The sequence below is a fragment of the Scyliorhinus torazame genome, chromosome 13 (assembly GCF_047496885.1).
Source record: "Scyliorhinus torazame isolate Kashiwa2021f chromosome 13, sScyTor2.1, whole genome shotgun sequence".
Classification (NCBI taxonomy): domain Eukaryota; kingdom Metazoa; phylum Chordata; class Chondrichthyes; order Carcharhiniformes; family Scyliorhinidae; genus Scyliorhinus; species Scyliorhinus torazame.
This window is the reverse complement of record NC_092719.1, coordinates 37,574,698-37,587,701: the sequence shown is the minus strand read 5'-3', so window position 1 is coordinate 37,587,701 and position 13,004 is coordinate 37,574,698. Positions and strand designations below refer to the sequence as shown.

General features: G+C 43.0%; 1 protein-coding gene across 18 annotated transcripts in view; it reads left to right on the top strand.

Annotated features, from left to right (window-relative positions):
- Nucleotides 1-8,390: 8,390 nt before the first annotated feature.
- magi2a (membrane associated guanylate kinase, WW and PDZ domain containing 2a) overlaps nt 8,391-13,004 on the top strand; it is a 1,087,579-nt gene continuing 1,082,965 nt past the window's right edge. For 4 of the 18 annotated variants that reach the window (XM_072471376.1, XM_072471377.1, XM_072471359.1 and 1 more), the window contains exon 1: nt 8,399-9,431. In XM_072471376.1, the coding sequence (XP_072327477.1) occupies nt 9,134-9,431 (298 nt within the window). In that variant the 5' untranslated portion in view covers nt 8,399-9,133. Of the gene's footprint in view, nt 9,432-13,004 lie in introns of all 18 variants that reach the window. The other 14 variants (XM_072471379.1, XM_072471370.1, XM_072471368.1 and 11 more) reach the window with 7 other exon arrangements.

Sequence of the window (13,004 nt, the reverse complement as noted above, 5' to 3'; positions counted from 1 at the left end):
TCCCATGCTTCCGTATTTTCTGCAGTAGCCTACCGTGGGGAACCTTATCAAACGCTTTACTGAAATCCATATACACCACATCAACTGCTTTACCCTCATCCACCTGTTTGGTCACCTTCTCAAAGAACTCAATAAGGTTTGTGAGGCACGACCTACCCTTCACAAAACCGTGTTGACTATGTCTAATCAAATTATTCCTTTCCAGATGATTATACACCCTATCTCTTATAAACCTTTCCAAGATTTTGCCCACAACAGAAGTAAGGCTCACTGGTCTATAGTTACCGGGGATGTCTCTACTCCCCTTCTTGAACAAGGGGACAACATTTGCTATCCTCCAGTCTTCTGGCACTATTCCTGTAGACAGCTTCTACCTTGTACCCTTTAATGTATATATATATATATATATATAGGTTACTAACAGTCAATAAAGACTTGCAGTGAAACTACGAAAGGCTACAAAGGCTTTTTCAGACCAAACTAATTGCAACTAACACCCTGCAACATGGTGGTAGCTTGTGGAACACCCCAAGACCTCACAAAAAAATGAGAGAAAAACAAAAATGCTGGAAGACTGAGAAAAAATTCAGCAAAGCAGTCTGACCTGGAGAGAAGCTCCAGAAACAGGAAAAACCTCCAACAAAAAGCTCAAAGAATGGTTTGGAAGCTGGAGGCAAAAATTAAAAATTCTTTATTGCTGTGGAAAACTCCACTGAATTTCCTTTGAACGTCCAACTTCTAATCCCACAGACCTACTAGGGGTGAACTAAATATTTTAAACTCCAGGCCAAAGCAGGTGTTGAAAAATCTTTAAATAATTCAGAGCCAGAAGTATAGTTTGAAAAAATCCGTCACTTAAACCCAATCCCCGAGTCAGTGCCTGAGCTCACTCCGAAACAGAAAAGATAATTAATTAAAAAATACGAGAGAATCTCGACTTCTGAACTCAGCTGAAAGAAAACAAAGGCCAGGATTCGGCAAATTTGTGACTTTAAAGTAAAACGTTCAGCAAGAGAATGCTGCAGGTAGTCAATCAAGGCAGCAGTTGTTGATTTTTTTTAAGTTGAGTGCAAACCCCATTGTAGTGGAGCCCACCAAAACTGGCAAGTGCCGGAAATCTCTTTGTCCCCCGTGAATGGTGAAGCCATCTTGAAATTTAGAAAGCTCTTAAGGCAGAACTTACAATTAAAAAATTAAACTATGGATCAGCATTTCGCACTTGCAAATCAATTCAGACAAAGCCAACGCCTAGATTAACCACATAATCAGGAACATCGAAGGAAAAGATTCCTAAGATACAATAATAATAATCTTTTTTAGTGTCACAAGTAGGCTTATATTAACACTGCAATGAAGTTACTGTGAAAATCCCCTACTCGCCACACTCCAGACCCTGTTTGGGTACACTGAGTGAGAATTTAGAATGTCCAATTCACCTAACAAGCACGTCTTTCGGGACTTGTGGGTGGAAACCGGAGCACCCGGAGGAAACCCACGCAGACACGGGGAGAATGTGCAGACCTTGCACAGACAGTGACCCAAGCTGGGAATCGAACCCAGATCCTGACGCTGTGAAGTGACAGTGCTAACCACTGTGCTACCATGCTATCGCATCGGGTTTAGCCAAAAGTCAGAAGCAGAGCAAGTTAACACATTACTTTACTTATTAGGCTCAATTGCAGATGACATTATTGCCATACTGGGAATAATGAATTATCCAATAAATTTGAAGAAGTAATAAAGGACAAAATTTAACGGCCACACCGCGCCCGGCTCAGGATGGGACGTATCCAGTAAATCCCATGAGAGGCCTCTAGTGAGATTTACCCGGTTCACCGCGCCTCATGAGATTGGTAGAGGGATTGAGTTCCGGAGTCAGGAGGTCATGTTGCAGCTGTACAGAACTCTGGTACGGCCGCATTTGGAGTATTGCGTACAGTTCTGGTCACCGCATTATAGGAAGGACGTGGAGGCTTTGGAGCGGGTGCAGAGGAGATTTACCAGGATGTTGCCTGGTATGGAGGGAAAATCTTATGAGGAAAGGCTGATGGACTTGAGGTTGTTTTCGTTGGAGAGAAGAAGGTTAAGAGGAGACTTAATAGAGGCATACAAAATGATTAGGGGGTTGGATAGGGTGGACAGTGAGAGCCTTCTCCCGCGGATGGAAATGGCTGGCACGAGGGGACATAACTTAAAACTGAGGGGTAATAGATATAGGACAGAGGTCAGAGGTAGGTTCTTTACGCAAAGAGTAGTGAGGCCGTGGAATGCCCTACCTGCTACAGTAGTGAACTCGCCAACATTGAGGGCATTTAAAAGTTTATTGGATAAACATATGGATGATAATGGTATAGTGTAGGTTAGATGGCTTTTGTTTCGGTGCAACATCGTGGGCCGAAGGGCCTGTACTGCGCTGTATTGTTCTATGTTCTATGAGATCTTATAGGATCTCGCTTGATGGTGCGATCTGGATTCCTCACACAATGTGCGGGTTTGCATGTTTAAGTGTGCAGTTTGACAGAGTTGAAAATGCACTTGCCAGATCTAACCAGCACCCAAGATCAAATTCTCTCGCCGAGGAGATCCCAGCCAGACGCAGTTTAGCAATGGATTCCACAAACAAGGACCAGGTGGAATGGCACTTGGGGGTCTCCCAGATGATCGTATGCCTCCGGGTTGTCAGCCTCTGGGAAGGGTGGGACCTTGGCACTGTGATGCCACCTGGGCACCTTGGCACTGCCTGCCTGGGACCCTGGTAGTGCCACCCAGACACCTTGGTCGTGCTACCTGGATGCCAGCCTGGCACTGTCAGGGTGCCAGGTTGGCAGGGTCTCGGTGCTAAGGCTGCATTTTGTCCACACCAGGAATCAAGCCGAGGGGATGTCCTGCCCTAATGAGGTGGGGTGTGGGGGGGATCAAGGACCCCCCAATAGGTAAGTTGTGGTATGGGAGGTGTGGTCCGGGGGTCACATTGGAGGAACGGGAGGGCCTTTTCGCAATTAAATATGGTGCCCTGATCTCTTCTTGCACTGTTAAGTGCAGCTCCTCTGTGCAGAAAATTAAGGTAAGTTCCCAGCTGAGGCCCGATCAAATAAAAGAGTCCTGTTCGATCGCAGGGTTGTTCCCGGTGCTACAAGCTAAACCTGCTCACAACAGAACTCTTTTATTTTCCGTTAAATCATGCCCAAAACCTTTTGACATTTATTTAATTTAATTTAATCTTTTTATTGTCACAAGTAGGCTTACATTAACACTGCAATGAAGTTACTGTGAAAAGCCCCTAGTCGCCACATTCCGGTGCCTGTTTGGGTACACGGAGGGAGAATTCAGAATTCTCAGCTGGTACGGGAATTGAACCCGCGCTGCTGGCTTTGTTCTGCATCACAAACCAGCTGTCTAGCCCACTGAGCTAAACCAGTCACCATAGCTAAACCAGCCACCATATAATAATAGCTTATTGTCACAAGTAGTTTTCAATGAAGTTACTGTGAAAAGTCCCTAGTCGCCACATTCCGGCACCTATTCAGGGAGGCCGCTACGGGAATAGAACCGTGCCGCTGGCATCGTTCTGCATTACAAGCCAGCTATTTAGCCCACTGTGCTAAACCAGCCACTGATGTGGTAAACCAGCCTCTGATGTGCTAAACCAGCCCCTGATTTAAATCTAAGAAGCAATAAAATACTCAAAGGAGCTAACTTTAACAAGTGAATCCTGCAGCTAAGAGAACCTGTCAATTGATTCATCAAAGTTCTGCACGGGATGACAGAATTTTGTGAATATGGAGGCTTAAAATCTGAATTTATTAGAGGCAGAATAGTGGTGGGAGTAGCGGACAATGCACTCTCTGGTCCCATACAAGGAAAGAATCTCTAACTGTGGAAAGGGCAATCCATACACTTAGGCAGTCAGAATTTAGGAAGCAGAACAGAGTCATTTTAAGGGGATGTTAATAAGATAGAAGTAGTGTAAAAGGATTTATATTTGTATTGGTAAACATTTTTTAAAAAGGTATAGTTTAAGCGGATTTAATTTCATGTTTCTGTGTCTGGAAGTATAAAACCTATAGTTAGTTTCATGTAGGACAAAGGTGTTTGTTTGTGTGGAGGTTGGTTTCAACTGTGATTCTATTGTGCTTCGAGAGGGTGATGAAGTGAAGAGTAAATAAACCAGCAGTAGTTACTTAGCAACTGGGGTCTTGTAAGGTAGAGAAACTTTTAAGTTTAAATTTAGCTAGTTTCACTGCAGTTGTAGATAGGAGGTGAGAGAGAAGGCATCTCTCACAGCTCTGCTAGAAGCAGTTGGTTTTAGAAGGGTAAAGAGGGAACAGCTCTCTCAGTCTTGCAAGAGGAAAAAGCCACACTATGGAGTAATCATTAAGGAAACAGATCAAAAGTCTAGTTAGTTAAGAGAAGTTTCCAAGAATTCTGGAGTTAATGTAACAGAGGAAACTGGGAACTTGAACAGATTACTGTTCAGTATAGTCCAGAGAGTTGAAAAGGCATTGGATCATGAGAGACCAGAAATATATCTGCAGTAGTGATATGGTTTGTGAGAAATTACTACAGTATGGGAAACATTATTTATAATAACTGTGGAAATTGGTGGTTGGAACTACCTTGTAAAAGCCTTTCAGACAAAGGAAACCTGAAAGGAGAGGTGCAAAATTTGAAAGTGAAACCTTGATGGAAGGAGCAGAGGGAAAACATGATTCAAAAGAAGATTTGAAAACGGAATTTGAAATCACTTGCGCGGAAGCTGAGGTTCGGTGAGACAAGGTGGCTCACGGCATAAGAGTCGTCTAGGCGGATTGTGAGGCAAAATCCACAGTGTTATGGGTCAGGGTTTAGAGAATCCCAAAGTGTATCATGAGTTCACCTGACCCACAGCTTTTAATAGATTGTGGTATGGGGAGCACACGGCTCACTCTACAGGTATGGTATAGCAGAAAATGGACCAGTGGTTTGTAAAACAAAACAATGTTTATTCTATGAACTCAGGTTAACCTTTTTAAAACAAACAGCGAATATCTTAGCAACCAGTAAATCAAATACACCCCCAAAGAATACAACACTAAGTAATCTGTATGCTGTCCTTTTAACATCCAAAAGGCTTAACAAACCTTCAAACAGGAGCACATTAGTGTTTACATTTAAAGACTGAAAACATTTATAATTGTTCTGAATTTACCAAATGAGTAAGAGATAGTCCTTCATGGCAGAGATCAACAGCAGTGCAGCTCACAGACACATCCAAGCTTTCTCAAACTGAAACTAAAAAGGCAGAAGTGGAGCTCAGCTCCACCCACACTCTGATATAACTCCAGTAACATGAGCAGCTCCATTTCTGAAAGGTACATTTCTTAAACACTCATTTCTTAAAGGGTACTCTCACATGACAACAGACATTCACTTGGGTTCAGACAGGAGTGTGCCTTACCACAGACATCTTATATGCTTAAAAGGGACATTTTGTGTTAATGAGACTATTGTAGCTTAACATGTTAATTTTTAAATCGGTGTGAATTTGTTAAACTAAGGGAGGGGAGTAAAGGAGTACTGTATCACAATCCATTTTTTTCATGTTTAATAATTTTTTTTTCCTGTTGTTAAAACTAATTAGCGGCCTTGTGACTCTGTTCCTCCATATTTTATGAAAAAAAAGTAAAGTTATGGTATTTTGAACCAGGGTTCCATGCTGTTATCTTTCTGTCCAGTTATACCACCAATTGATTGTAGCAGGGAAAAATGAAGCATGGTGCAGAGGCCTACCCAGAGTTCAGCTAGTTAAGCAACAAAGACAGAGGGACACTCCGGGTTAAGGAAACTGGTCAGCAGAGCGACCATGCCAATGCTGTGGAGCAAAGCACCCCCATATTCGAGATCAGTGTTCTGCAATTCAGCCCAATGCTTTCAGTACAACAGGATTGGACACTATGGCAGACAGAGCAAGACAGAAACTCTAAAACATGGAGAAGGATGAAAGATCATCCACATTGTCGAGAGTGCAAGCCCGGAAGACAGCCATGCTTCTTGGGAGAGATCAAAGACCTTGGATAGGTGGAGGCATGGGACTAAGTAGGGTGCTCTTTCCAAGGGCTAGTGCAGACTTGATGGGCCGAATGGCCTCCTTCTGCACTGTAAATTCAATGATTCTATGTTGGTTTCTCATTTTGGAATGTGGACATTTAAATCAAGAGCCATTTAACAAATTTTAATCTATTCTTCAGAGCCAGCATAACAGTCCTGTTGGACAAAGAATCATGACTAAAGCTTTGAAGAACAGACACACTTCATGGACCCAGAAGAATCTGACTTCTTGCTGTAGACATGATTGTGGAACCACTAAGGCATGGCAGCAAACAAATCTTTGAGTAAATGGATGTAATCCGTTACACGCCTTTCTCTCTTTTGAACAGCCCTGTGTAGCCATGGACCTCCTCAAATCGGCAGAGGTCAAGATGACCACTGTTCTTAATCATATAGAACTGCAAGTTCTCAAGTATTCAAATAAAAATGAATATCCTAAATGGGACTTCAGCTCTGAACTGTCTTCTCTCATTGCACAGCAGATTTTCCCATTCTCATTATAGGTGCAGGAAAATCGTCAATGGTCAGACAAGCCAACAGCTCAGCAGGTAACCGTGATGCCTCCAGTGGAGCATGTAAGAGAAAACCTGGAAATTCGATGAGCCTCAAACTTTGGTTCCGATGATGGTACAGCATGTCATAATATACACCAGTATATCATGGTGCAGACACACACTGATGGACACACAGTGGGACCAATCAATATACACAACACCGCAGCCAATCACCAGTGAGAGCACACACACTATAAAGACAGGGAGCATCAGAGTTCCTCCTCATTCGAGTTGCAGCTAGCTAGGAGGACAGAGCTCACAGCCTGCAACACAGACATTCACCATGTGCTGAGTGCATCGACTGGTTAGGACGAGGCAGAGGTCTTTAGTTAAAGCTAGTATCGTATTAACCCACAGTCTAAGTATGTTTAAACAGTTAATGATTCAATAAAATAGTGTTGCACTATTTCAAGTGTTGGTGACCTGTATGTGATCCAGAACACCCAACGCATCACAGCAGATCGACACGGCAACCACCGGCATATGCTGCAACTCTCAGCCAGCATGCCAGTCATAAAAGATGCTGAAATCTTGTCACAGCTGTCAATTACCAACCATGATTGCAGAGGTAAGCGTACCAATAAATCTCATTCTAGTCACAGGAATGTTCACCCTCCACATCAGAGGACATTGCTACGATGCACATGGGGACAGAAACAAAAGAAATGGCAAGAAGACAAACACAACATTGGTCTACCTCGCAAGAAATGAGTCAGGGTCGCAACCACCAACCAGTGCGATCACTGAACCGACCAAGTTCAGTTCAACATGAAACAATGGAAGAAAACATACATTGATGTTAGAACGCCCTCCAAACCTACAGAAAGAACCAGCTGCGACAGAGCCTACCACTCTTCTGACAGTAGTGCGAACGAGGTATAGAAGGGTTATAAGGCCTCCTCCAGGCCACCTGAACTTTTGAATTCAAGGACTTGAAGGGGAAGTGATAACATAGTAATAAGTGTTAATGTTTCATAGTTACAACAATGTAAGACATGAGGTAAACTATGGTCACTTCAAATACATTGGATAAAGAATTGGGGGAGGTGTAGTCTTTGGATCAGGCACATATAGAATTAATGTGGAACCGAGTACAGTACCACCCACTCAGTGATCTAAGATAACACATGAACAGCACCCAGAGATAGTTGAGTGTTGGACAGGAGTATTTGCACTAACAAGCTGGGGACAGCTCCTTAGCTTGTACCCTTTTCTGTATTTTTGCAACGTGTTCTATAAATCAATAAAGATAGTTAACTTATAAGTGACTATGAAGACTCCCTCAGACCTACCCAACTGTAGCCAGCATCCTACAACAATCCTGTCAATGGAAACAGTTTCTCCCAATCTACTTGATAAATGACCCCTCGTTACATTGAACGCGATATTAAATAGCCCCTCAACTGTTGGTCCTCTCCGGAAAACAGTCCCAGCTTCCCCACGTAGCTTATGCGTCTCATTGCTGGTACCCTCTTTTTGACAAGGGTAACGGCAAGTCCCAGAAAAATGCAGCGGGTTATAAGTCACTAACTCAGCAATTTTGCACCGATCGAGTGACCCCGTAACGCAGTTCAGGCAGCAGATTCTGGGTGCTTGTTGGTACGTGACCGGCAACAAAAGTAGAGGGAATACCCGCAGTTGAAAGGGAAAAACATATTTTAAGTGACTGAAAAGACGCCATTGACGCTTTATGGGGACGGCAGCGGAATTAACGCTGGGGAGAGGGAGCAGGTTGGCAGGCCTGATGTTGCTACCGAGGCTGGCGGCAGCCGCTGGCACGCAAATCGCGCGAGGCCGCCCCTGCCCTTCCAGCACTTTCGGTCGCCGTCGGTTTAACGGTCTCTGCGAGAGGCTGCGCGCGTGCGCAGTGCGCGTGCCTCGGGGGTTGTTGTTGGCGATTGGAGCGAGGCTGCAGCGCGAATGAAGTTCGAGCAACTTGGAAGCAGATTCAGATGCCGTGTGTGGATGGAAATGAGTGTGTGTGAGACGGACAAATCCGGGGGATACAAACACACAGACACATAGTGCTTCCCTGGGCCGGCCGTTCACCCATACTTGTTCTTTATCCCCCTCCCCTCCCCTCCCTCTAAAATTTGTGAGAGATGGGGGAGGATCCCAGTCGTCATTCCCAGCCTGTGTCAGCTGTTTACCCCATGGAAGAGATTGAAATGCGTGTTTGCAGAGGACGACGGCGCAGGGGGGGGGGGGAAGATACATTGTCGCCCTGAGTATTTGTGAAGAGTGTGTGTGTGTATTTTAAAAGCAAACTGATACAGGCCTCTCACTCTTCGACTCTTCCACCATCATCAACATCATTAAACGGGGCTCCATGGATATGTCAAGGAAAGTTGCATGTTCCGCTGTCATCTCCAAGGCTCCGGGCTCTTCCTCTGATAACTCTGCCCGGTTTCCGATCTAGTTTTGCACCCGCCCCAGTTGTCACACGTTTTTCGCTTTTGGAGCGTTGACTCTGCAGGCTGATTGCAGCAACGATGTCCAAGGTATTAAAAAAGAAAAGTCACTGGACGGGTAAAGTCCACGAAACTGTGATATGCAGAGATAAAGATGGGGAACTGAATGTGGAGATCAAAGGTGGCGCAGAGAATGGCCTGTTCTCGTATCTGGGAGAAATGAAACAGAACAAAATTATCTACCAGGATGGAAAACTGCATTCTGATGAGTTGTTATTGGAAGTCAATGATACAGCAGTGTCTGGGCTCACGATCAGAGATGTATTGGCTGTGATCAAACATTGTAAGGACCCAGTTCGTTTGAAGTGTGTGAAACAAGGTACCGTAATCTTCCAATAATGTTAACTGCCAGTTTGTTATTGGAGCTCTATATATTTGCCAGTGTTATAATATGTAAATGTGCCAGTTTTTGTTAATAATATCTGACTGAATTGACATTTGCGTTCCTGTGTGATAAAGGACAATAATTGCAATAGTCAAAATTGTGCGAATATAAAGTTTAGAATCTGTGGTCCGAACAGACACTGTTAAGTATTCTCTTCTGGAGGATCTGTATTAGTATTTTGTTGTTGAAGAATTATAGTTTGAGTATTGGAAAGTTAAGATGCAATGTTTATTCCATTCTTGCAAATGAACAATACTTTTAGCTATTATAAAATTGCCGAAACTGATTATTCTTCGCAGTACAAAAATCAAGTATGATAGCATAGTGTACTGATAGTCTTAGATGATTGGTCTGCCCAATCCCTGTGTTGTAGGGATGAGTGATGAGGACACTTTGAAGAAAATCAAATTAGTTAATGGACTGAAATATTTTAGAGTTTTAAAACTAAAATCTTGATTTATTTGCAGAAAATGACCAATGCTCTGTGATGAATATTTATTGTCCCATTGATTAGCAATTGTTCTCATCCTGGAACAAGACATGCAGTGTTTATTTTCATGTGAATGGTATGGCTTTGTTTACTTTCTGATTGTTGTAGAATGTAAAAAGCAAATTCCATGGAGCGATTGTAACCATTAGGCACCTGACATAATCAAATATTTCATTATTCTTATAATTCCTGAGCAAATAATTTAAGAAATTGTAGATTAATGTCAAGAGTTGTGTTCATAAAGTTATGTTGTACATTAAAATGACTACCAGTCTTGTATGAAATTGTTTAGATGGTATAGGAATGGAAAGTTACATAATAAATCTAAGATTATTAATTCTAAACAAAATATTTTCTATCTGCTGACTTCCTTAATCTAAACTTTCAGATTTTATAAATAAAATTTGAATGCAATTTTTTAAATTATAAAATAGGCTGTACTTGTACGCTTTCACTGGTGTTTGGTCTAAGAATTTGTTTTTCAGAACAAAAATGCACTGTTGCATTTTTAAAAAGCTACTTAAACTTCATATAGATTGTTTGCATTGAGAATCCTGAGGAAATCTAGCAAAGGAATACTGGGGTCTGTCACTACAATTTTCTAAAGCTTTGCAGAAGCAAAAATGTACTAGAGCAGTTTCTAGTAATATACTTAAAAAGAAAGTGATACTTAGAAAACTACTGGAGGATATGTTCTTTGAAGAAAAAGTAAATTAATCTAGACCAGTCAGCATAGATTTCTAACTGGTAAATCATATAGGAATAGAATTATTTGAATAAATTATTGAAGTTAGATAGGAAATGCTATGCGCATGGTTTATGTAGATATTTAAAAGATTTTTGATAAGACACAAATTGTAAAATTACTTTGAGGGGACTTTAGCCACATGGCTGAGAAAGATGGTTGAACTACGGAAGACAAAAGGCGCAAAGGTAAAGGCAAGTTTCTCCGGCACAAAACCTGGTGAGTGGTGTTCCACAGTACTCTGTGCTGAGACTATTGTTATTTATTATTTTTGTAAATGACCTGGGCTTAGGAAGTGAGGTGATAACACTAGACCAAAAGAAACCTATTTTGTTTGACTTTTTAATCATATTCTTGAATGACCCTTTGGTTCTTTCTTTAAAGAATTCTTTAGTATAATTTTTCTTTGAATAAAAATCTTTTCTGTTCTATACTTAGTCCGCTTCTGGCAGTTCTACAATTCAATATCCATATTCTCTCTGAAATCTAAGACAAAGTACTTACTGTGTGTGTTGCCAGAATCTTCTGTCCTTCCCATGGGATGTTTGGTGGCAAGGGGGCATTTTATCAGACAAAACATTGGTGGCTGGGGTCCCAGATGTCTCCGGTTCCATCCTGATTAAGTTCATGATGGGAAACCCAGGAAGGTCTCCCCGTCCCACTACCAATTGCCCAATTAACACCCACTGAGGGCCTCATACTGCCACCGATGGCTTTAACCCCAGTGGTGGACAGGACGCTTACCATGCAGGGAGCCCTGGCTGATGAGCGACCTCCCCACATCATTCAGCTGTGGCTTGAAATCCAGTGATGATCCAAGGCTTCAGGTAGGTGTTGTAATGCTCGAAGCCACCCTGCCTTGGTGGCACTGCCATTAGGTTGAGCTGCTGGTCTTTGATCGGGCAGGTTTCAGTGGGTGGGATGTCAGCCCCAGGGTGCTGAGTGGCACATGAGGTGGCGGGCCTTCCCAGAAAGAGGCAATGTAAGCCCTGGCACTTCCAGGAGGTTCTAATCTGTATCTCTAGCCATCCCACTCTCTACTACATCCTCCTTCACTCTCTGCATCTCCAAAGTATCAAAAGAAATGCACTGAAATGCAATATCACCTTCAAATGCATGACAACAACATTACAGATTGAATTAAGAATAAATATTTGCAATTAAAAATCTTGCCTTGCAGTGGCTTGTATGTAAAAGGGAGTTCATCTCGTATCATTGTCATTATTGATATTAAATGGTCATATCTGTATTCTGACACCAGTGTTATCTGCTTTTGCAGTTGCTGGTCAGATTGGTGTTCAACTGGTTATTTTTATCACGCAGCCACCATTTTCATGATTCCCCCTCTGTCTCTGGCCTTTCATTGATCCTAATCCAGTTATCATGATTAGATGGTCACTTATCCTTCTGCCAAACTATTGGCTTTCCTTTGGCTTCCTGATCTACATTTACTTGGTCTTCAAACACTTCATGCATTATGGACAGCACAGCGGCACAGTGGTTAGCACTGTTGCATCACAGCATCAAGGACCCCTGTTCAATTCAGGGCTTGGGTGACTCTGTGGAGTTTCTATGTTCTCCCTATGTATGCGTGGGTTTCCTCTAGGTGCTCCGCTTTCCTCCCACAGTCGGATGTTCAACTTTGGTGGATTGGCCATGCTAAATTGCTCCTTAGTGTCCAAAACAATAGGTTGGTTTACTGGATTATGGGGATAGGGTGGGCATGTGTGCTCCTTCAGAGGGTCGGTGCAGACTTGATGGACCGAATGGCCTCCTTCTATACTGTAGGGATTTTATGATTCTATTAAATTATGCCAAACCTGGAGCTGTGGCAGAAAGTGAGGATGACAGCAGTTGACTGCAACAGGATACATGCAGGCAGAGAGCAGTCAAGTGGCAGATGGAACTTAACACAGAGAAATATGGGTTGAGCTCTCGAACAGGAGCACGACATGGGGTAAATGCTGGGAGAAGCCTCCTACTGGTTTCCTGACAGCCAGTACGCCTTGCGAGATTTACCTGGGAGGCCTGTAACTGGGCATGGGGGCAGCCTGAAGAGGGGGCCCCAGGGACTTCATAGTGCACTGTCCTAACTTGAGGGGATGTGGGGTAATGATAATGTGTGTGGGAGGTGACACTGCCCATGGGTGGGGGGTTGTGGGGACCCAAAAGCTCACTTAGAGATTGGGGTACCTTTTCAAAATGACGGCCCGATGAGTTCAGCTCCCCAGTGATGAAAATAATTCTAAGTGTGGGCTAAACTGGTGAGAAA